Below are 24,558 nucleotides of genomic sequence, written 5' to 3' on the forward strand. Positions count from 1 at the left end.
ACGGGGTCCTATGGGGTCTTACGGGGGTCTATGGGGTCCTATGGGGGTCCTATGGCGTCCTATGGGGTTCTATGGGGTCATATGGGGTTCTATGGGGTCTTATGGGGTTCTATGGGGTCCTATGGGGTCCTATGGGGTCCTATGGGGTTCTATGGGGTCATATGGGGTCCTATGGGGTTCTATGGGGTCCTATAGGGTCCTATGGGGTCTTATGGGGTTCTATGGGATCTTACGGAGTTCTATGGGGTCATATGGGGTCTTATGGGCTTCTGTGGGGTCTTGTGGGGGACTATAGGGTCTTATGGGGTCCTATGGGGTCCTGATGGGGGACTGTGGGGTCTTATGGGGTTCTATGGGGTTCTATGCGGTCTTATGGGGGCTTACGGTGTTCTATGGGGTCCTATGGGGTCCTTATGGGGGACTATGGGGTCCTATGGGGTCCTATGGGGGATTATGGGGTCATATGGGGTTCTATGGGGTCTTAAGGGGTTCTATGGGATCTTACAGAGTTCTATGGGGTCCTATGGGGTCATATGGGGTCCTGATGGGGTCCTATGGGGTCCTCATGGGGTCTTGTGGGGTCCTGATGGGGTTCTATGGGGTCCTATGGGGTCCTATGGGGTTCTATGGGGGCTTATGGAGGTCTATGGGGTCCTATGGGGTCCTTATGGGGTCTTACGGGGTCCTGATGGGGGACTATGGGGTTCTATGGGGTCCTAAAGGGTCTTATGGAGTCCTATGGGGGTCCTATGGGGTCCTGATGGGGGATTGTGGGGTCCTATGGGATCCTTATGGGGTCTGGTGGGGTTCTATGGGGTTCTATGGGGTCATATGGGGTCTTATGGGGTTTTATGGGATCTTACGGAGTTCTATGGGGTCATATGGGGTCCTTATAGTGTCCTATGGAGTTCTATGGGGTCATATGGGGTTCTATGGGGTCTTATGGGGTTCTATGGGGTAATATGGGGTCCTATGGGGGTCCTATGGCGTCCTATGGGGTTCTATGGGGTCAAATGGGGTCTTATGGGGTTCTGTGGGCTCATATGGGGTTCTATGGGGTTCTATGGGGTTCTATGGGGTCTTATGGGGTTTTATGGGATCTTATGGAGTTCTATGGGGTCTTATGGGGTTCCATGGGGTTCTATGCGGTCTTATGGGGTTCTATGGGGACCTATGGGGTCTTACGGGGCCTTTAATTGGTCTTATGGGGTCCTATGGGGTCCTGTGGGGTCTTGTGGGGTTCTATGGGGTCATATGGGGTCATATGGTGTCCTGATGGAGGCCTATGGGGTCTTTATGGGGTTCTACGGGGTTCTATGGGATCATATGGGGTCCTGATAGGGGTTCTATGGGGTCCTATGGGGTCCTATGGGGGCATATGGGGTCACATGGGGTTCTATGAGGTCCTATGGGGTCTTGTGGGGTTCTATGGGGTTTTATAGGGTCCTATGAGGTCTTATAGTGTCCTTATGGGGTCCTATGGGGTCTTTATGGGGTTCTATGGGGGTCTATAGGGTCCTATGGAGTCTTATGGGGTTCAATGGGGTCCTATGGGGCCTTATGGGGCCGTTATGGGCTCATACGGGGTCTAAAGGGGTCCTATGGGGTCTTTATGGGGTTCTATGAGGGTCTATGGGGTCCTATAGGATCTTTAAGTGGTCTTATGGGGTTCTTATGGGGTCCTATGGGGCCTTATGGGGTCCTATGGGGTTCTTATGGGATTCCATGGGGTCTTATGGGGTCCTGATGGGGGCCAATGGGGTCCTATGAGGTCCTATGGAGTCCTATGGGGTCTTGTGGGGTTCTATGGGGTTTTATAGGATCCTATGAGGCGTCATAGTGTCCTTATAGGGTCCTATGGGGTCCTATGGGGTCTTATGGGGTTCTATGGGGTCATATGGGGTCCTAATCGGGTCCTATGTTGTCTTATGGGGTTCTATGTGGTCCTATGGGGTCCTATAGGGTTCTATGCGGTCTCATGGGGTCTTTAAGTGCTCTTATGGGGTTCTATGGGGTCCTATGGGGTCTTTATGGGGTTCTATGGGGTCCAATGTGGTCTTTATGGGGTTCTATGGTGGTCTGTGGGGTCCTATGGGGTCTTACGGGGTCCTTATGGGGTTCTAAGGGGTCCTACGGGATCTTATGGGGCCCTATGGGGTCCTTATGGGGTTCTATGGGGTCTCATGGGGTCTTGAAGTGCTCTTATGGGGTTCTATGGGGTCCTATGGGGTCTTTATGGGGTTCTATGGGGTCCAATGCGGTCTTTATGGGGTTCTATGGCGGTCTGTGGGGTCCTATAGGGTCTTTATGGGGTCCTATGGGAGTCCTATGGGGTCCTACAGGATCTTATGGGGCCCTATGGGGTCCTTATGGGGTTCTATGGGGTCATATGGGGTCCTACAGGATCTTATGGGGCCCTATGGGGTCCTTATGGGGTTCTATGGGGTCTCATGGGGTCTTGAAGTGCTCTTATGGGGTTCTATGGGGTCCTATGGGGTCCTTATGGGGTTCAATGGGGTCATATGGGGTCCTACAGGATCTTATGGGGCCCTATGGGGTCCTTATGGGGTTCTATGGGGTCTTGAAGTGCTCTTATGGGGTTCTATGGGGTCCAATGTGGTCTTTATGGGGTTCTATGGCGGTCTGTGGGGTCCTATGGGGTCTTTATGGGGTCCTATGGGGTCATATGGGGTCCTACAGGATCTTATGGGGCCCTATGGGGTCTTTATGGGGTCTCATGGGGTCTTGAAGTGCTCTTATGGGGTTCTATGGGGACCTATGGGGTCTTTATGGGGTTCTATGGGGTCCAACGTGGTCTTTATGGGGTTCCATGGCGGTCTGTGGGGTCCTATGGGGTCCTTATGGGGTTCTATGGGGTCATATGGGGTCCTACAGGATCTTATGGGGCCCTATGGGGTCCTTATGGGGTTCTATGGGGTCATATGGGGTCCAACAGGGTCTTATGGGGCCCTATGGGGTCCTTATGGGGTTCTATGGGGTCTCATGGGGTCTTGAAGTGCTCTTATGGGGTTCTATGGGGTCCTATGGGGTCTTTATGGGGTTCTATGGGGTCCAATGTGGTCTTTATGGGGTTCCATGGTGGTCTGTGGGGTCCTATGGGGTCTTTATGGGGTTCTATGGGGTCATATGGGGTCCTACAGGATCTTATGGGGCCCTATGGGGTCCTTATGGGGTTCTATGGGGTCATATGGGGTCCTACGGGATCTTATGGGGCCCTATGGGGTCTTTATGGGGTTCTATGGGGTCTCATGGGGTCTTGAAGTGCTCTTATGGGGTTCTATGGGGTCCTATGGGGTCTTTATGGGGTTCTATGGGGTCCAATGTGGTCTTTATGGGGTTCTATGGCGGTCTGTGGGCTCCTATGGGGTCTTTATGGGGTTCTATGGGGTCATATGGGGTCCTACAGGATCTTATGGGGCCCTATGGGGTCCTTATGGGGTTCTATGGGGTCATATGGGGTCCTACGGGATCTTATGGGGCCCTATGGGGTCCTTATGGGGTTCTGTGGGGTCTCATGGGGTCTTGAAGTGCTCTTATGGGGTTCTATGGGGTCCTATGGGGTCTTTATGGGGTTCTATGGGGTCCAATGTGGTCTTTATGGGGTTCCATGGCGGTCTGTGGGCTCCTATGGGGTCCTTATGGGGTTCTATGGGGTCATATGGGGTCCTACAGGATCTTATGGGGCCCTATGGGTTCCTTATGGGGTTCTATGGGGTCTCATGGGGTCTTGAGGTGCTCTTATGGGGTTCTATGGGGTTCTATGGGGTCTTTATGGGGTTCTATGGGGTCCATTGTGGTCTTTATGGGGTTCTATGGCGGTCTGTGGGCTCCTATGGGGTCCTTATGGGGTTCTATGGGGTCATATGGGGTCCTACAGGATCTTATGAGGCCCTATGGGGTCCTTATGGGGTTCTATGGGGTCTTATGGGGTCTTTAAGTGCTCTTATGGGGTTCTATGGGGTCCTATGGGGTCTTTATGGGGTTCTATGGGGTCCAATGTGGTCTTTATGGGGTTCTATGGCGGTCTGTGGGCTCCTATGGGGTCCTTATGGGGTCCTACGGGGTTCTATGGGGTCATATGGGGTCCTACGGGATCTTATGGGGCCCTATGGGGTCCTTATGGGGTTCTATGGGGTCTCATGGGGTCTTGAAGTGTTCTTATGGGGTTCTATGGGGTCCTATGGGGTCTTTATGGGGTTCTATGGGGTCCAATGTGGTCTTTATGGGGTTCTATGGTGGTCTTTGGGGTCCTATGGGGTCCTTATGGGGTTCTATGGGGTCATATGGGGTCCTACAGGATCTTATGGGGCCCTATGGGGTCCTTATGGGGTTCTATGGGGTCATATAAGGTCCTACGGGATCTTATGGGGCCCTATGGGGTCCTTATGGGGTTCTATGGGGTCTTGAAGTGCTCTTATGGGGTTCTATGGGGTCCTATGGGGTCTTTATGGGGTTCTATGGGGTCCAATGTGGTCTTTATGGGGTTCTATGGCGGTCTGTGGGCTCCTATGGGGTCCTTATGGGGTTCTATGGGGTCATATGGGGTCCTACAGGATCTTATGGGGCCCTATGGGGTCTTTATGGGGTCTCATGGGGTCTTGAAGTGCTCTTATGGGGTTCTATGGGGACCTATGGGGTCTTTATGGGGTTCTATGGGGTCCAACGTGGTCTTTATGGGGTTCCATGGCGGTCTGTGGGGTCCTATGGGGTCCTTATGGGGTTCTATGGGGTCATATGGGGTCCTACAGGATCTTATGGGGCCCTATGGGGTCCTTATGGGGTTCTATGGGGTCATATGGGGTCCAACAGGGTCTTATGGGGCCCTATGGGGTCCTTATGGGGTTCTATGGGGTCTCATGGGGTCTTGAAGTGCTCTTATGGGGTTCTATGGGGTCCTATGGGGTCTTTATGGGGTTCTATGGGGTCCAATGTGGTCTTTATGGGGTTCCATGGTGGTCTGTGGGGTCCTATGGGGTCTTTATGGGGTTCTATGGGGTCATATGGGGTCCTACAGGATCTTATGGGGCCCTATGGGGTCCTTATGGGGTTCTATGGGGTCATATGGGGTCCTACGGGATCTTATGGGGCCCTATGGGGTCTTTATGGGGTTCTATGGGGTCTCATGGGGTCTTGAAGTGCTCTTATGGGGTTCTATGGGGTCCTATGGGGTCTTTATGGGGTTCTATGGGGTCCAATGTGGTCTTTATGGGGTTCTATGGCGGTCTGTGGGCTCCTATGGGGTCTTTATGGGGTTCTATGGGGTCATATGGGGTCCTACAGGATCTTATGGGGCCCTATGGGGTCCTTATGGGGTTCTATGGGGTCATATGGGGTCCTACGGGATCTTATGGGGCCCTATGGGGTCCTTATGGGGTTCTGTGGGGTCTCATGGGGTCTTGAAGTGCTCTTATGGGGTTCTATGGGGTCCTATGGGGTCTTTATGGGGTTCTATGGGGTCCAATGTGGTCTTTATGGGGTTCCATGGCGGTCTGTGGGCTCCTATGGGGTCCTTATGGGGTTCTATGGGGTCATATGGGGTCCTACAGGATCTTATGGGGCCCTATGGGTTCCTTATGGGGTTCTATGGGGTCTCATGGGGTCTTGAGGTGCTCTTATGGGGTTCTATGGGGTTCTATGGGGTCTTTATGGGGTTCTATGGGGTCCATTGTGGTCTTTATGGGGTTCTATGGCGGTCTGTGGGCTCCTATGGGGTCCTTATGGGGTTCTATGGGGTCATATGGGGTCCTACAGGATCTTATGAGGCCCTATGGGGTCCTTATGGGGTTCTATGGGGTCTTATGGGGTCTTTAAGTGCTCTTATGGGGTTCTATGGGGTCCTATGGGGTCTTTATGGGGTTCTATGGGGTCCAATGTGGTCTTTATGGGGTTCTATGGCGGTCTGTGGGCTCCTATGGGGTCCTTATGGGGTCCTACGGGGTTCTATGGGGTCATATGGGGTCCTACGGGATCTTATGGGGCCCTATGGGGTCCTTATGGGGTTCTATGGGGTCTCATGGGGTCTTGAAGTGTTCTTATGGGGTTCTATGGGGTCCTATGGGGTCTTTATGGGGTTCTATGGGGTCCAATGTGGTCTTTATGGGGTTCTATGGTGGTCTTTGGGGTCCTATGGGGTCCTTATGGGGTTCTATGGGGTCATATGGGGTCCTACAGGATCTTATGGGGCCCTATGGGGTCCTTATGGGGTTCTATGGGGTCATATAAGGTCCTACGGGATCTTATGGGGCCCTATGGGGTCCTTATGGGGTTCTATGGGGTCTTGAAGTGCTCTTATGGGGTTCTATGGGGTCCTATGGGGTCTTTATGGGGTTCTATGGGGTCCAATGTGGTCTTTATGGGGTTCTATGGCGGTCTGTGGGCTCCTATGGGGTCCTTATGGGGTTCTATGGGGTCATATGGGGTCCTACAGGATCTTATGGGGCCCTATGGGGTCCTTATGGGGTTCTATGGGGTCTCATGGGGTCTTGAGGTGCTCTTATGGGGTTCTATGGGGTCCTATGGGGTCTTTATGGGGTTCTATGGGGTCCAATGTGGTCTTTATGGGGTTCTATGGCGTTCTGTGGGGTCCTATGGGGTCTTTATGGGGTCCTATGGGGGTCCTATGGGGTCCTACAGGATCTTATGGGGCCCTATGGCGTCCTTATGGGGTTCTATGGGGTCTCATGGGGTCCTACAGGATCTTATGGGGCCCTATGGGGTCCTTATGGGGTTCTATGGGGTCTCATGGGGTCTTGAGGTGCTCTTATGGGGTTCTATGGGGTCCTATGGGGTCTTTATGGGGTTCTATGGGGTCCAATGTGGTCTTTATGGGGTTCCATGGCGGTCTGTGGGCTCCTATGGGGTCCTTATGGGGTTCTATGGGGTCATATGGGGTCCTACAGGATCTTATGGGGCCCTATGGGGTCCTTATGGGGTTCTATGGGGTCTCATGGGGTCTTGAAGTGCTCTTATGGGGTTCTATGGGGTCCTATGGGGTCTTTATGGGGTTCTATGGGGTCCAATGGGGTCTTTATGGGGTTCTATGGGGTCCAATGCGGTCTTTATGGGGTTCTATGGCGGTCTGTGGGCTCCTATGGGGTCTTTATGGGGTCCTATGGGGGTCCTATGGGGTCTTGTGGGGTTCTATGGGATCTTATGGCGTTCTATGGGATCCTATGGGGTCCTATGAGGTCCTATGGGGTCTTGTGGGGTTCTATGGGATCTTATGGCGTTCTATGGGATCCTATGGGGTCCTATGAGGTCCTATGGGGTCTTGTGGGGTTCTATGGGATCTTATGGCGTTCTACGGGATCCTATGGGGTCCGACGGGATCCTATGGTGTCCGACGGGATCCTATGGGGTCTGATGGTGTTCTATGGGCTGGGAAAGCCTTATAGGGCCGTTATAGGGCCGCAATGGGGCCGCCTCACCTCCTGGGCGAAGTGCCTCACTCCGAAGGTCCCGTCGGCCGCCCGGGGTTTGCGGAAGTGTGGGGAGGCCGAATGGCGGTCGTACAGCTTGTGGGCCCACCCCATATCGCTGCCCATCGGCACCTGCGGGGGGGTTATGGGGTCGCTATGGGGCCGGCGGGGGGGTAATGGGGTCAGCGGGGGGCAGTGGGAGTCAATGGGAGTCAATGGGAGTCAATGGGATTCAATGGAAGGCAATGGGAGGCAATGGGAGTCAATGGGGTCTTAATGGTAGACAATGGGAGCCAATAGAAGTCAATGGGAGTCAATGGGAGGCAATGAAAGTCAATGGGAGTCAATGGGGGGCAATGGGGGGCAATGGGGGGCAATGGGAGTCAATGGGGGGCAATGGGAGGCAATGGGAGTCAATGGGAGTCAATGGGAGTCAATGGGAGTCAATGGGGGGCAATGGGAGTCAATGGAGGACAATGGGATTCAATGGGGTTTAATGGGAGGCAATGGGAGGCCATGGGAGTCTATGGGAGTCAATGGGGTCTTAATGGTAGACAATGGGAGCCAATAGAAGTCAATGGGAGTCAATGGGAGGCAATGGAAGTCAATGGGGGGCAATGGGGGGCAATGGGGGGCAATGGGGTTTAATGGGAGTCAATGGGGTTTAATGGGAGTCAATGGGAGTCAATGGGGGGCAATGGGAGGCAATGGGGGGCAATGGGAGTCAATGGGGGTCAATAGGATTCAATGGGAGTCAATGGGGTCTTAATGGTAGACAATGGGGGGCAATGGGGGGCAATGGGGGGCAATGGGGTCTCAATGGGGCCGTAGAGCTTATGGGCCCACCCCATATCGCTGCCCATCGGCACCTGCGGGGGGGTTATGGGGTCGCTATGGGGCCGGCGGGGGGGTAATGGGGTCAGCGGGGGGCAGTGGGAGTCAATGGGAGTCAATGGAGGGCAATGGGATTCAATGAGGTTTAATGGGAGTCAATGGAAGGCAATGGGAGTCAATGGGAGTCAATGGGGGGCAATGGGAGTCTATGGGGGGCAATGGGGGGCAATGGAAGGCAATGGGAGTCAATGGGAGTCAATGGGGGGCAATGGGAGTCTATGGGGGGCAATGGGGGGCAATGGGGGGCAATGGGAGTCAATGGGAGTCAATGGAAGTCAATGGGGGGCAATGGGGTTTAATGGGAGGCAATGGGAGTCAATGGGAGTCAATGGGGGTCAATGAGAGTCAATGGGGGGCAATGGGGGGCAATGGGAGTCAATGGGAGTCAATGGGGGGCAATGGGAGTCAATGGGAGTCAATGGGGGACAATGGGAGGCAATGGGGGGCAATGGGGGGCAATGGGGGGCAATGGGGGGCAATGGGGGGCAATGGGAGTCTATGGGGTCTTAATGGGGTCAATGAGAGTCAATGGGGGGCAATGGGAGGCAATAGGATTCAATGGGAGGCAATGGGGTCTTAATGGTAGACAATGGGGGGCAATGGGGGGCAATGGGAGTCTATGGGGTCTTAATGGGGTCAATGAGAGTCAATGGGAGGCAATGGGAGGCAATGGGGTCCTAATGGGAGTCAATGGGGGGCAATGGGGGGCAATAGAAGTCAATGGAGTTTAATGGGAGTCAATAGAAGTCAATGGGAGTCAATGGGGTTTAATGGGAGTCAATGGGAGTCAATGGGAGTCAATGGGAGTCAATGGGAGTCAATGGGAGTCAATGGAAGGCAATGGGAGTCAATGGGGGGCAATGGGGGGCAATGGGAGTCAATGGGAGTCAATGGAAGGCAATGGGAGTCTATGGGGGGCAATGGGGGGCAATGGGAGTCAATGGGAGTCAATGGGGTCTTAATGGTAGACAATGGGAGCCAATAGAAGTCAATGGGAGGCAATGGGAGGCAATGGAAGTCAATGGGGGGCAATGGGGGGCAATGGGGTTTAATGGGAGTCAATGGGGTCTTAATGGTAGACAATGGGGGCCAATGGGGGGCAATGGGATTCAATGGGGTTTAATGGGAGCCAATGGGAGTCAATGGGAGGCAATGGGAGTCAATGCGGGGCAGTGGAGGGCAATGGGGGGCAATGGGAGTCAATGGGGGGCAGTGGGGGGCAATGGGAGTCTATGGGGTCTTAATGGGAGTCAATGGGAGTCAATGGGGGGCAATGGGGGGCAAGGGGGTTTAATGGGAGTCAATGGGGGGCAATGAGGGGCAATGGGGGGCAATGGGACTCAATGGGAGGCAATGGGGGGCAATGGGGGGCAATGGGGGTCAATGGGAGTCTATGGGGTGCAATGGGAGTCAATGGGAGTCAATGGGGTCTTAATGGTAGACAATGGGGGGCAATGGGGGGCAATGGGGGGCAATGGGGGGTCAATGGGGTCTCAATGGGGCCGTAGAGCTTGTGGGCCCACCCCATATCGCTGCCCATCGGCACCTGCGGGGGGGTTATGGGGTCGCTATGGGGTCGGCGGGGGGGTAATGGGGTCAGCGGGGGGCAGTGGGGTTTAATGGGAGCCAATGGGAGTCAATGGAAGGCAATGGGGGGCAATGGGGTTTAATGGGAGTCAATGGGAGTCAATGGGAGTCAATGGGAGGCAATGGGAGGCAACGGGGGGCAATGGGGGACAATGGGAGGCAATGGGGGGCAATGGAGGTCCATGGGGGTCAATGGGGGGCAATGGGGGGCAATGGGGGACAATGGGGGGCAATGGGGGACAATGGGAGTCAATGGGAGTCAATGGAAGGCAATGGGGGGCAATGGGGGGCAATGGAGGACAATGGGAGTCAATGGGGTTTAATGGGAGCCAATGGGAGTCAATGGGGGCCAATGGGGGGCAATGGGGGTCAATGGGAGTCAATGGGGGGCAATGGGGGGCAATGGGATTCAATGGGGTTTAATGGGAGCCAATGGGAGTCAATGGGGGCCAATGGGGGGCAATGGAGTTTAATGGGAGTCAATGGGGGTCAATGGGAGTCAATGGGGCCAATGGGGTCTTAATGGGGGTCTATGGGGTCTTAATGGGGCCAATGGGGGCCAATGGGGGTCAATGGGGCCAATGAGGCCAATGGGGTTTTAATGGGGCCAATGGGGGGCAGTGGGAGGCAATGGGGCCAATGGGGTTAATGGGGGCCAATGGGGGTCAATGGGGTCTTAATGGGGGTCTATGGGGTCAATGGGAGTCAATGGGGTCTTAATGGGGTCAATAGGGTCAATGGGGCCAATGGGGTCTTAATGAGGTCTTAATGGGGGTAATGGGGCCGATGGGAGCCAATGGGGTCTTAATGGGAGTCAATGGGGGTCAATGGGGTCTTAATGGGGTTTTAATGGGAGTCAATGGGGGCCAATGGGGGGCAATGGGGCCAATGGGGGCCAATGGGGGTCAATGGGGTCTTAATGGGGTTTTAATGGGGTCAATGGAGTTTAATGGGAGTCAATAGGGGGCAATGGGAGTCAATGGGGGTCAATGGGAGTCAATGGGAGTTAATGGGGGGCAATGGGATTCAATGGGAGTCAATGGGAGTCTATGGGGTCTTAATGGTAGACAATGGGAGCCAATAGAAGTCAATGGGAGTCAATGGGAGGCAATGGAAGTCAATGGGGGGCAATGGGGGGCAATGGGAGTCAATGGGGTTTAATGGGAGCCAATGGGAGTCAGTGGGGGGCAATGGGGGGCAATGGGATTCAATGGGGTTTAATGGGAGCCAATGGGAGTCAATGGGGGGCAATGGAAGTCAATGGGGGGCAATGGAAGTCAATGGGGGGCAATGGGGGGCAATGGGAGGCAATGGGAGGCAATGGGAGTCAATGGGGGGCAATGGGAGTCAATGGGGCCAATGAGGTCAAAGGGGTCAATGGGGTCAATGGGGGTTAATGGGATCTTAGTGGGGTCTTAATGGGGGTAATGGGGCCAATGGGGGCCAATGGGAGTCAATGGGGGCCAATGGGGGCCAAGGGGGTCTTAATGGGGTCTTAATGGGGGGCAATGGGGGCCAATGGGAGCCAATAGAAGTCAATGGGAGTCAATGGGACTCAATGGGACTCAATGGGAGTCAATGGGGGTCAATGGGGACCAATGGGAGCCAATGGGAGTCAATGGGGGGCAATGGGAGTCAATGGAAGTCAATGGGGGGCAATGGGGGGCAATGGGAGTCAATGGGGGGCAATGGGAGGCAATGGAAGGCAATGGGAGTCAATGGGGGGCAATGGGGGGCAATGGGGGGCAATGGGAGGCAATGGGGGGCAATGGGGGGCAATGGGAGGCAATGGGGTTTAATGGGAGTCAATGGGAGTCAATGGAAGGCAATGGGAGGCAATGGGAGTCAATGGGAGGCAATGGGGGGCAATGGGGTTTAATGGGAGCCAATGGGAGTCAATGGGGGGCAATGGGAGGCAATGGGAGCCAATGGGGTTTAATGGGAGTCAATGGGAGTCAATGGGAGTTAATGGGGGGCAATGGGGGGCAATGGGAGGCAATGGGGGGCAATGGGGGGCAATGGGGGGCAATGGGAGTCAATGGGGGGCAATGGGGGGCAATGGGAGTCAATGGGGTCCTAATGGGAGCCAATGGGAGTCAATGGGGGTCAATGGGAGTCAATGGGGGTCAATGGGAGTCAATGGGAGTCAATGGGGGGCAATGGGGTTTAATGGGAGCCAATGGGAGTCAATGGGAGTCAATGGGAGTCAATGGGAGTCAATGGGAGTCAATGGGAGTCAATGGGGACCAATGGGAGCCAATGGGAGTCAATGGGGGGCAATGGGAATCAATGGGAGTCAATGGGGACCAATGGGAGTCAATGGGAGTCAATGGGGGGCAATGGGAATCAATGGGAGTCAATGGGAGTCAATGGGAGTCAATGGGAGTCAATGGGGACCAATGGGAGTCAATGGGAGTCAATGGGGACCAATGGGAGCCAATGGGAATCAATGGGAGCCAATGGGGTTTAATGGCGGCCAATGGGAGTCAATGGGAGTCAATGGGAGTCAATGGGGACCAATGGGACCCAATGGGGTTTAATGGCGGCCAATGGGAGTCAATGGGAGCCAATGGGAGTCAATGGGAGTCAATGGGACCCAATGGGGTTTAATGGCGGCCAATGGGAGTCAATGGGAGCCAATGGGAGTCAATGGGAGTCAATGGGGGCCAATGGGGTCTTAATGGGGTCTTAATGGGGGGCAATGGGGGCCAATGGGAGTCTATGGGGGTCAATGGGAGTCAATGGGGGTCAATGGGAGCCAATGGGGTTTAATGGCGGCCAATGGGAGCCAATGGCCGCCCTTCCCTTAAAGGGCCGGCGTCCCTTTCCCTCCCAGCGCCCTCTCTCCCCCATCCCTCCCCCCCCCCGCCCCCGCAGCCCCTCAGCGCTAATGAAGCCGCAGCTAATTAGCTCCCTAATGAAGCTAACGAGCCCACCCACCGTGCACTCCTCGTCCAGCAGCCTCAGGAGGCCCAGGGGGCCCTCGATGAGCTCAATGCAGGCCTGGTTGTCATGGAAGCCTATGGGGCTCCAGGGGACCCCTTCCAGCCGGTACTCCTCTTGCTCCAATTTGAATACATGCTAATGAGAGCGGCTCATTAGCATACGGCCGCCCGACAGCCGGCAGCCGATTGGTCGGTCCGGGGAGGGCTCTCACCCAATTAAATTGCTGCTGCAGCTTCTCGTTAGCGTAATTGATGCAGAACTGCTCCAGGCTGTTGCGCTCGAAGGACTCGAAGCTGGGGGGCAATGGAGGCCTATGGGGCTCTATGGGGCTCTATGGGGCTCTATGGGGTCCTATGGGGGTCTATGGGGCTCTATGGGGGCTTATTGGGGTCTTTATGGGGTCCTATGGGGGCTTATGGGGTTCTATGCGCTCTGTGGGGTCTTAATGGGGACCTATGGAGGCCTATGGGGCTCTATGGGGCTCCATGGGGCTCTATGGGGCTCTATGGGGCTCTGTGGGGCTCTATGGGGTTCTATGGGGGCTCTATGGGGCTCTATGGGGCTCCATGGGGGTCTATGGGGCTCTATGGGGCTCTATGGGGGTCTATGGGGTTCTATGGGGCTCTATGGGGGTCTATGGGGTCTTATGGGGTTCTATGGGGCTCTATAGGGCTCTATGGGGGTCTATGGGGCTCTATGGGGCTCTGTGGGGCTCTATGGGGTCCTATGGGGGTCTATGGGGCTCTATGGGGGCTTATTGGGGTCTTTATGGGGTCCTATGGGGGCTTATGGGGTTCTATGCGCTCTGTGGGGTCTTAATGGGGACCTATGGAGGCCTATGGGGGTCTATGGGGGTCTATGGGGCTCTGTGGGGCTCTATGGGGGTCTATGGGGCTCTATGGGGCTCTATGGGGTCATATGGGGGTTCTATGGGGCTCTATGGGGCTCTATGGGGGTCTATGGGGGTCTTATGGGGGTTCTATGGGGGTCTATGGGGTTCTATGGGGCTCTATGGGGCTCTATGGGGCTCCATGGGGGTCTATGGGGCTCTATGGGGCTCTATGGGGTCCTATGGGGTCCTACGGGGGTCCTATGGGGGCCTGTGGGGCTCTATGGGGCTCTATGGGGCTCTATGGGGCTCTATGGGGGTCTATGGGGCTCTATGGGGGTCTATGGGGGTCTATGGGGCTCAATGGGGCTCTATGGGGCTCTATGGGGGTCTATGGGGCTCTATGGGGGTCTATGGGGTCCTATGGGGGTCTATGGGGCTCTATGGGGGCTTATTGGGGTCTTTATGGGGTCCTATGGGGCTCTATGGGGTTCTATGCGCTCTGTGGGGTCTTAATGGGGTCCTATGGAGGCCTATGGGGGTCTATGGGGGTCTATGGGGCTCTATGGGGCTCCATGGGGGTCTATGGGGGTCTATGGGGCTCTGTGGGGGTCTATGGAGGTCTATGGGGTTCTATGGGGGTCTATGGGGGTCTATGGGGTTCTATGGGGCTCTATGGGGCTCTATGGGGTTCTATGGGGGTCTATGGGGGTCTATGGGCTCTTATGGGGCTCTATGGGGCTCTATGGGGTTCTATGGGGCTCTATGGGGGACTATGGGGTCCTATGGGGGTCCTATGGGGTCTTTATGGGGTCCTATGGGGGCCTATGGGGTCTTATGGGGGTTCGATGGGGGTAATGGGGCTCTATGGGGGTCTATGGGGTTCTATGGGGCTCTATGGGGCTCTGTGGGGCTCTATGGGGTTCTATGGGGGTCTATGGGGCTCTATGGGCGCTTATTGGGGTCTTTATGGGGTCCTATGGGGCTCTATGGGGCTCTATGGGGGTCTATGGCGGTCTATGGGGCTCTATGGGGGTCTATGCATCCCTATGGGGCTCTATGGGGTCTTTATGGGGGCTCTATGGGGCTCTATGGGGCTCTATGGGGTTCTATGGGGCTCTATGGGGCTCTATGGGGGCTTATTGGGGTCTTATGGGGCTCTATGGGGTTCTATGGGGTTTTATGGGGGTCTATGGGGGTCTATGGGGTCTATGGGGCTCTATGGGGGTCTATGGGGCTCTATGGGGGTTCTATGGGGGTCTATGGAGGTCTATGGGGTTCTATGGGGCTCTGTGGGGCTCTATGGGGTCCTATGGGGGTCTATAGGGGCTTATGGGGCTCTATGGGGCTCTATGGGGTCTCTATGGGGGTCTATGGGGCTCTATGGGGCTCTATGGGGCTCTATGGGGGTCTATGGGGGTCTATGGGGCTCTATGGGGCTCTATGGGGCTCTGTGGGGGTCTATGGGGCTCTATGGGGCTCCATGGGGGTCTATGGGGCTCTATGGGGCTCCATGGGGGTCTATGGGGCTCTATGGGGGTCTATGCATCCCTATGGGGCTCTATGGGGTCTTTATGAGGTCCTATGGGTGCCTATGGGGTTCTATGGGGTCTTTATGGGGGTCTATGGGCTCTATGGGGCTCTATGGGGCTCCATGGGGGTCTATGGGGGTCTATGGGGCTCTATGGGGGTCTATGGGGTTCTATGGGGGTCTATGGGGGTCTATGGGGCACTGTGGGGCTCCATGGGGGTCTATGGGGCTCTATGGGGGCCTATGGGGCTCTATGGGGCTCTATGGGGGTCTATGGGGGTCTATGGGGGTCTATGGGGCTCTATGGGGGTCTATGCATCCCTATGGGGCTCTATGGGGTCTTTATGAGGTCCTATGGGGCTCTATGGGGGTCTATGGGGCTCTATGGGGGTCTATGGGGCTCTGTGGGGCTCTATGGGGCTCTATGGGGCTCTGTGGGGGTCTATGGGGCTCTATGGGGGTCTATGGGGTTCTATGGGGCTCTATGGGGCTCTATGGGGGCTTATTGGGGTCTTATGGGGCTCTATGGGGGTCTATGGGGGTCTATGGGGGCTTATGGGGCTCTATGGGGGCCTATGGGGGGTTATGGGGTCCTATGGGGCACTATGCGGCTCTATGGGGCCTATGGGGCTCTATGGGGGTCTATGGGGTTCTATGGGGCTCTATGGGGTCCTATGGGGGTCTATGGGGCTCTATGGGGTACTATGGGGTACTATGGGGCTCCATGAGGCTCTATGGGGTCCTATGGGGCTCTATGGAGGCCTACGGGGCTCTATGGGGCTCTATGCGGTCCTATGGGGCTCTATGGGGCTCTATGGGGGTCTATGGAGGTCTATGGGGCCTATGGAGGTCTATGGGATTCTATGGGGCTCTATGGGGCTCTATGGGGGCTTATGGGGTTCTATGGGGTTCTATGGGGCTCTATGGGGGCTTATGGGGTTCTATGGGGGTCTATGGGGGTCTATGGGGCTCTGTGGGGGTCTATGGGGTTCTATGGGGCTCTATGGGGCTCTATGGGGCTCTATGGGGCTCTATGGCGGCTTATTGGGGTCTTATGGGGCTCCATGGGGGTCTATGGGGCTCTATGGGGGTCTATGCATCCCTATGGGGCTCTATGGGGTCTTTATGAGGTCCTATGGGTGCCTATGGGGTGCTATGGGGTCTTTATGGGGGTCTATGGGGCTCTATGGGGCTCTATGGGGGTCTATGGGGGTCTATGGGGGTCTATGGGGCTCTATGGGGTCCTATGGGGCTCTATGGGGCTCTATGGGGGTCTATGGGGCTCTATGGGGCTCCATGGGGGTCTATGGGGCTCTATGGGGGTCTATGCATCCCTATGGGGCTCTATGGGGTCTTTATGAGGTCCTATGGGTGCCTATGGGGTTCTATGGGGTTCTATGGGGGTCTATGGGGTTCTATGGGGCTCCATGGGGCTCTATGGGGGTCTATGGGGGTCTATGGGGGTCTATGGGGTCCTTATGGGGCTCTATGGGGCTCTATGGGGCTCTATGGGGCTCTATGGGGTCTTATGAGGGCCTTAAGGGGGATTTATGAGGTCCTATGGGGTCTTATAGGGTCCTTATGGGGGTTTATGGGGTCCTATGGGGTCCTATGGGGTCTATGGGGCTCTATGGGGCTCTATGGGGCTCTATGGGGGTCTATGGGGCTCTATGGGGCTCCATGGGGGTCTATGGGGCTCTATGGGGGTCTATGCATCCCTATGGGGCTCTATGGGGTCTTTATGAGGTCCTATGGGATTCTATGGGGCTCTATGGGGGTTTATGGGGCTCTATGGGGGTCTATGGGGCTCTATGGGGGTTCTATGGGGCTCTATGGGGCTCTATGGGGCTCTATGGGGGTCTATGGGGGTCTATGGGGACTTATGGGGCTCTATGGGGCTCTGTGGGGTCCTATGGGGCTCTATGGGGGTCTATGGGGGTCTATGGGGCTCTATGGGGTTCTATGGGGCTCTATGGGGTCTATGGGGGCCTATGGGGGTCTATGGGGTCTTTATGGGGTCTTATGGGGCTCTATGGGGTCCTATGGGGGTTCGATGGGGGTAATGGGGCTCTATGGGGCTCTATGGGGTTCTATGGGGGTCTATGGGGGTCTATGGGGGCTTATGGGGTTCTATGGGGTCTTATGGGGCTCTATGGGGCTCTATGGGGGTCTATGGGGCTCTATGGGGCTCCATGGGGGTCTATGGGGCTCTATGGGGGTCTATGCATCCCTATGGGGCTCTATGGGGTCTTTATGAGGTCCTATGGGTGCCTATGGGGTTCTATGGGGTCTTTATGGGGGTCTATGGGGCTCTATGGGGCTCTATGGGGGTCTATGGGGGTTCTATGGGGGTCTATGGGGGTCTATGGGGCTCTATGGGGTTTTATGGGGTTCTATGGGGCTCTATGGGGTTTTATGGGGGCTTATGGGGTCCTTATGAAGGCTTATGGGATCATTATGGGGACCTTATGGGGTCTTATGGGGTCTTCTGGGGTTCTATGGGGTCTTCTGGGGTTCTATGGGGCTCTATGGGGCTCTATGGGGCTCTATGGGGGTCTATGGGGCTCTATGGGGCTCTATGGGGGTCTATGGGGCTCTATAGGGCTCTATGGGGTACTATGGGGTACTATGGGGGGTTATGGGGTCTTTATGGGGCTCTATGGGGGCCTATGGGGCTCTATAAGGTCTATGGGACTCCATGGGGCTCTATGGGGTTCTATGGGGGGTTATGGGGTTCTATGGGGCTCTATGGGGCTCTATGGGGTCCTATGGCGCTCTATGGGGTCTATGGGGCTCTATGGGGCTCTATGGGGGTCTATGGGGGTCTATGGGGGTCTATGGGGTTCTATGGGGTCCCATAAGGGTCTATGGGCTCTTATGGGTCTCTATGGGAGTCTATGGGGTTCTATGGGGTCTATGGGGTCTCTATGGGGCTCTATGGGGTCATATGGGGGTCTATGGGGCTCTATGGGCACTTATTGGGGTCTTTATGGGGTCCTATGGGGCTCTATGGGGCTCTATGGGGGTCTATGGGGGTCTATGGGGGTCTATGGGGTCCTATGGGGCTCCGTGGGGCTCTATGGGGCTCCATGGGGCTCTATGGGGTCTATGGGGCTCTATGGGGGTCTATGGGGGCTTATGGGGTTCTATGGGGTCTATGGGGGTCTATGGGGCTCTGTGGGGCTCTATGGGGCTCTATGGGGGTCTATGGGGCGCTATGGGGGCTCTATGGGGCTCTATGGGGCTCCATGGGGGTCTATGGGGCTCTGTGGGATCATATGGGGCTCTATGGGGGCTTATTGGGGTCTTTATGGGGTCCTATGGGGCTCTATGGGGCTCTATGGGGCTCTATGGGGCTCCATGGGGGTCTATGGGGGTCTATGGGGTCCTATGGGGCTCCGTGGGGCTCTATGGGGCTCCATGGCGGTCTATGGGGTCTATGGGGCTCTATGGGGGTCTATGGGGGCTTATGGGGTTCTATGGGGGTCTATGGGGCTCTATGAGGGTCTATGGGGCTCTATGGGGCGCCATGGGGGTCTATGGGGTTCTATGGGGGTCTACGGGGCTCTATGGGGGTCTATGGGGCTCTATGGGGTTCTAAGGGGTTCTATGGGGTCCTATGGGGGTCTATGGGCTCTTATGGGTCTCTATGGGAGTCTATGGGGCTCCATGGGGGTCTATGGGGTTATATGGGGGTCTATGGGGGCTTATTGGGGTCTTTATGGCGTCCTATGGGGCTCTATGGGGGTCTATGGGGCTCTGTGGGGGTCTATGGGGGTCTATGAGGCTCTATGGGGGCCTATGGGGTTCTATGGGGTTCTATGGGGCGCTATGGGGGCTTATGGAGTCTTATGGGGTCCTATGGGGCCTCTATGTGGTTCTATGGGGCTCTATGGGGCTCTGTGGGGGTCTATGGGGCTCTATGGGGCCCTATGGGGTCTTATGGGGCTCTATGGGGTTCTATGGGGTTCTATGGGGCTCTATGGGGCTCCATGGGGCTCTATGGGGTCCTATGGGGGTCTATGGGGTCTTATGGGGCTCTATGGGAGTCTATGGGGTTCTGTGGGGTCTATGGGGCTCTATGGGGGTCTATGGGGACTTATGGGGCTCTATGGGGCTCTATGGGGCTCTATGGGGGTCTATGGGGCTCTATGGGGCTCTATGGGGGTTCTATGGGGGTCTATGGGGACTTATGGGGCTCTATGGGGCTCTATGGGGTCCTATGGGGCTCTATGGGGTTCTATGGGGTCATATGGGGCTCTATGGGGCTCTATGGGGGTCTATGGGGCTCTATGGGGTTTTATGGGGGCTTATGGGGTCCTTATGAAGGCTTATGGGATCATTATGGGGACCTTATGGGGTCTTATGGGGTCTTCTGGGGTTCTATGGGGTCTTCTGGGGTTCTATGGGGCTCTATGGGGCTCTATGGGGCTCTATGGGGGTCTATGGGGCTCTATGGGGCTCTATGGGGGTCTATGGGGCTCCATGGGGCTCTATGGGGTCCTATGGGGGGTTATGGGGTTCTATGGTGCTCTATGGGGTACTATGGGGTACTATGGGGCTCTATGGGGGTCTATGGCGCTCTATGGGGTCTATGGGGTTCTATGGGGTCTTATGGGGCTCTATGGGGCTCTATGGGGCTCTATGGGGTCCTATGAGGTTCTATGGGGTTTTATGGGGTTCTATGGGGCTCTATGGGGTTTTATGGGGGCTTACGGGGTCCTTATGGGGGCTTATGGGGTCATTATGGGGACCTTATGGGGGTTCTATGGGGTTCTATGGGGGTCTATGGGAGTCTATGGGGTCTTATTGGGGTCCTATGGGGGCCTATGGGGCTCTATGGGGCTCTATGGGGTTCTATGGGGTCCTATGGGGGTCTATGGGGGTCTATGGGGTCCTATGGGGTCTTATGGGGTCTTATGGGGTCAAGGGTCTCTATGGGATCCTATTGGGTCCTATGGTGTCCTATGGGGTTCTATGGGGTCCTATGGAGTCTTATGGGGTGTTATGGGGTCTTATGGGGTCCCATGGGCTCAAGGGTCTTTATGGGATCCTATGGGGTCCTTATGGGGTCAAGGCTCCCTATGGGGTCCTATGGGCTTCTATGGGGTCTTATGGGGTCTTATGGGGTCCTATGGTCTCAAGGGTCTCTATGGGGTCCTATGGGGTTCTATGGGATCCTATGGGGTCCTTGTTGGGTGAAGGGTCTTATGGGGTTCTATGGGCTTCTATGGGGTCCTTATAGGGTCAAGGGTCTTTATTGGGTCCTATGGGGTCCTATGGGGTTCTTATGGGGTCCTATGGGGTCCTATGGTCTCAAGGGTCTCTATGGGGTCCTATGGGGTTGTGTGGGATCCTATGGGGTCCTATGGGGTCCTATGGGGTCTTATGGGGTCATATTGGTTCAAGGGTCTCTATGGGGTCTTATGAGGTTGTATGGGATCCTATGGGGTCCTATGGAGTTTTATGGGGTCTTATGGGATCCTATGGGGTCCTTATAGGGTCAAGGGGTTCTATGGGATCCTATGGGGTCTTATGGGGTCCTATGTGGTTCTATGGGCTTCTATGGGCTTCTATGGGATCCTATGGGGTTCTTATGGGGTCAAGAGTCTCTATGGGGTCCTATGGGGTCTTATGGGGTCCTATGAGGTTCTATGGGATCAAGAGTGTCTATGGGGTCCTATGGGGTTCTGTGGGATCCTATGGGGTCCTATGGGGTCTTATGGGGTCCTATGGTCTCAAGGGTCTCTATGGGGTCCTATGGGGTTGTGTGGGATCCTATGGGGTCCTTGTAGGGTGAAGGGTCTTATGGGGTTCTATGGGCTTCTATGGGGTCCTTATAGGGTCAGGGGTCTTTATGGGGTCCTATGGGGTCCTATGGGCTTCTATGGGATCCTATGGGGTTCTTATGGGGTCAAGAGTCTCTATGGAGTCCTATGGGGTCTTATGGGGTCCTATGAGGTTCTATGGGATCAAGAGTGTCTATGGGGTCCTATGGGGTTGTGTGGGATCCTATGGGGTCAAGGGTCTCTATGGGGTCCTATGGGGTCTTATGGGGTCCTATGAGGTTCTATGGGTTCAAGGGTCTCTATGGGATCTTATGAGGTTCTATGGGATCCTATGGGGTCCTATGGGGTCTTATGGGGTCCTATGGTCTCAAGGGTTTCTATGGGGTCCTATGGGCTTCTATGGGGTCTTATGGGGTCTTATGGGGTCCTATGGTCTCAGGGGTCTCTATGGGATCCTATGCGGTCCTATGGGGTCTTATGGGGTTCTATGGGGTTCTATGGGGTCTTATGGGGTCTTATGGTCTCAAGGGTCTCTATGGGGTCCTATGGGCTTCTATGGGATCCTATGGGGTTCTTATGGGGTCAAGAGTCTCTATGGAGTCCTATGGGGTCTTATGGGGTCCTATGAGGTTCTATGGGATCAAGGATCTCTATGGGGTCGTATGGGGTTCTATGGGATCCTATGGGGTCCTATGGGGTCTTATGGGGTCCTATGGTCTCAAGGGTCTCTATGGGGTCCTATGGGGTTGTGTGGGATCCTACGGGTCCTATGGGGTCCTATGGGGTCTTATGGGATCCTATGGGGTCCTTATAGGGTCAAGGGTCTTTATGGGGTCCTATGGGGTCCTATGGGGTTCTTATAGGGTCAAGGGTCTTTATCGGGTCCTATGGGGTCCTATGGGGTCTTATGGGGTCTTATGGGGTCAAGAGTGTCTATGGGGTCCTATGGGGTCCTATGGGGTCTTATGGTCTCAAGGGTCTCTATGGGGTCCTATGGGGTCTTATGGGGTCTTATGGGGTCCTATGTGGTTCTATGGGGTTCTATGGGCTTCTATGGGATCCTATGGGGTTCTTATGGGATCAAGGGTCTCTATGGGGTCCAATGTGGTCCTATGGGGTCTTATGGGGTCCTATGGGGTCAAGGGTCTTTATGGTGTCCTATGGGGTCGTATTGTGTTCTATGGGGTCCTATGGGGTTCTTATGGGGTCAAGGCTCCCTATGGGGTCCAATGGGGTCCTATGGGGTCCTATGGGGTCCTATTGGGGTCCTGGGGGGTCCTAGGGGGTCCTATGGGGTCCTATTGGGGTCCTATGGGGTCCTATGGGGTCCTATTGGGGTCCTGGGGGGTCCTAGGGGGTCCTATGGGGTCCTATTGGGGTCCTATGGGGTCCTATGGGGTCCTATTGGGGTCCTGGTGGGTCCTATGGGGTCCTATGGGGTCCTATTGGGGTCCTGGGGGGTCTTTTGGGGTCCTATGGGGTCCTATTGGGGTCCTGGGGGGTCCTATTGGGGTCCTATTGGGGTCCTGGGGGGTCCTATGGGGTCTTATGGGGTCCTATGGTCTGAAGGGTCTCTATGGGATCTTATGGGGTCTTATGGGGTCAAGGGTCTCTATGGGATCCTATGGGGTCCTATGGGGTCTTATGGGGTCCTACGTGGTTCTATGGGGTTCTATGGGCTTCTATGGGATCCTATGGGGTTCTTATGGGATCCAGGGTCTCTATGGGGTCCAATGCGGTCCTATGGGGTCTTATGGGGTCCTATGGGGTCAAGAGTGTCTATGGGGTCCTATGGGGTCCTATGGTGTCCTATGGGGTTCTATGGGGTCTTATGGGGTCTTATGGGGTCTTATGGGGTTCTTATGGGGTCAAGGCTCCCTATGGGCTCCTATGGGGTCTGCAAGCCTTACCCATAGATATCCAGCACCCCGATGCAGGCGCTGCTCCCCCCGTCCCCTTGCAAGGCCCGGTTGAGGAGCTGGAGGACCCAGCGGAAGAGGCGACCATAGAGGAGCTTGGCCAGGGCTGCTATGGGGTCCTATGGGGTCCTATGGGGTCCTATGGGGTCCTGGGGGGTCTTTTGGGGTCCTATGGGGTCCTATTGGGGTCCTGGGGGGTCCTATTGGGGTCCTATGGGGTCCTATTGGGGTCCTGGTGGGTCCTATGGGGTCTTATGGGGTCCTATGGTCTGAAGGGTCTCTATGGGATCCTATGGGGTCCTATGGGGTCTTATGGGGTCCTACGTGGTTCTATGGGGTTCTATGGGCTTCTATGGGATCCTATGGGGTTCTTATGGGATCCAGGGTCTCTATGGGGTCCAATGCGGTCCTATGGGGTCTTATGGGGTCCTATGGGGTCAAGAGTGTCTATGGGGTCCTATGGGGTTCTATGGGATCCTATGGGGTCTTATGGGGTCTTATGGGGTCATATTGGTTCAAGGGTCTCTATGAGGTCCTATGGGGTTCTATGGGGTCCTATGGGGTCAAGGGTCTTTATGGGGTCCTATGGGGTCCTATGGGGTCTTATGGGGTCTTATGGGGTCAAGAGTGTCTATGGGGTCCTATGGGGTCCTATGGGGTCTTATGGGGTCTTATGGTCTCAAGGGTCTCTATGGGGTCCTATGGGGTCTTATGGGATGCTATGGGATCCTATGGGGTCTTATGGGGTCCTATGTGGTTATATGGGGTCCTATGGGCTTCTATGGGGTCTTATGGGGTCTTATGGGGTCCTATGGTCTCAAGGGTCTCTATGGGGTGCTATGGGGTCTTATGGGATGCTATGGGATCCTATGGGGTCTTATGGGGTCCTACGTGGTTCTATGGGGTCCTATGGGCTTCTATGGGGTCTTATGGGGTCTTATGGGGTCCTATGGTCTCAAGGGTCTCTATGGGGTCCTATGGGGTTGTGTGGGGTCCTATGGGGTCCTATGGGGTCTGCAAGCCTTACCCATAGATATCCAGCACCCCGATGCAGGCGCTGCTCCCCCCGTCCCCTTGCAAGGCCCGGTTGAGGAGCTGGAGGACCCAGCGGAAGAGGCGACCATAGAGGAGCTTGGCTAGAGCGTCGCGCGCCGCCTTCCCCCGCCCGGCGGCCATGTTGCTCTCGCAGGTGTCGCCGGCGGCCCTCAGGCGGCGGTGGCACAGCCAATGGGCGGCCAGGGGGGGGGGGAGGGCCAGCAGGGAGCAGGCCTGCCGCAGGTGGGGGTCCTCCTCCTGCAGGGGGGGGGGTTAATTAGGGTTAATTAGGGGTAATTAGGGGGGGTTATGGGGGGTTATGGGGGGTTATAAGGGGGTTATGGGGGGTTATGGGGGGTAATGGGGGGTTATGGGGGGGTATGAGGGGGTTATGGGGGGGTTATGGGGGGTTATGGGGGGGTATGAGGGGGTATAAGGGGTAATTAGGGGGGTTATGGGGGGGTATGAGGGGTTATAAGGGGGTAATGGGGGGTTATGGGGGGTTATGGGGGGGAATGGGGGGGTTATGGGGGGGTAATGGGGGGGAATGAGGGGGGATTGGGGGGTTTAGGGGGGGGTATGAGGGGGT

At 55.8% G+C, this 24,558-nt stretch overlaps 1 protein-coding gene across 1 annotated transcript in view; it reads right to left on the bottom strand.

The window, feature by feature from the left end:
* Positions 1-24,558, bottom strand: part of LOC121108223 (unconventional myosin-Vb-like) — a 110,674-nt gene that overhangs the window by 70,276 nt on the left and 15,840 nt on the right. The window contains exons 3-6 of the mRNA XM_040655273.2: positions 23,962-24,227; positions 13,078-13,159; positions 12,861-13,001; positions 7,449-7,571 (exon numbers count right to left, since the gene is read on the bottom strand). Coding sequence (XP_040511207.2) covers positions 7,449-7,571; positions 12,861-13,001; positions 13,078-13,159; positions 23,962-24,227 — 612 coding nt within the window. The remainder of the gene's footprint in view (positions 1-7,448; positions 7,572-12,860; positions 13,002-13,077; positions 13,160-23,961; positions 24,228-24,558) is intronic.

This window comes from Gallus gallus, chromosome W, assembly GCF_016699485.2.
Source record: "Gallus gallus isolate bGalGal1 chromosome W, bGalGal1.mat.broiler.GRCg7b, whole genome shotgun sequence".
In the NCBI taxonomy this organism is placed as follows: Eukaryota; Metazoa; Chordata; class Aves; order Galliformes; family Phasianidae; genus Gallus; species Gallus gallus.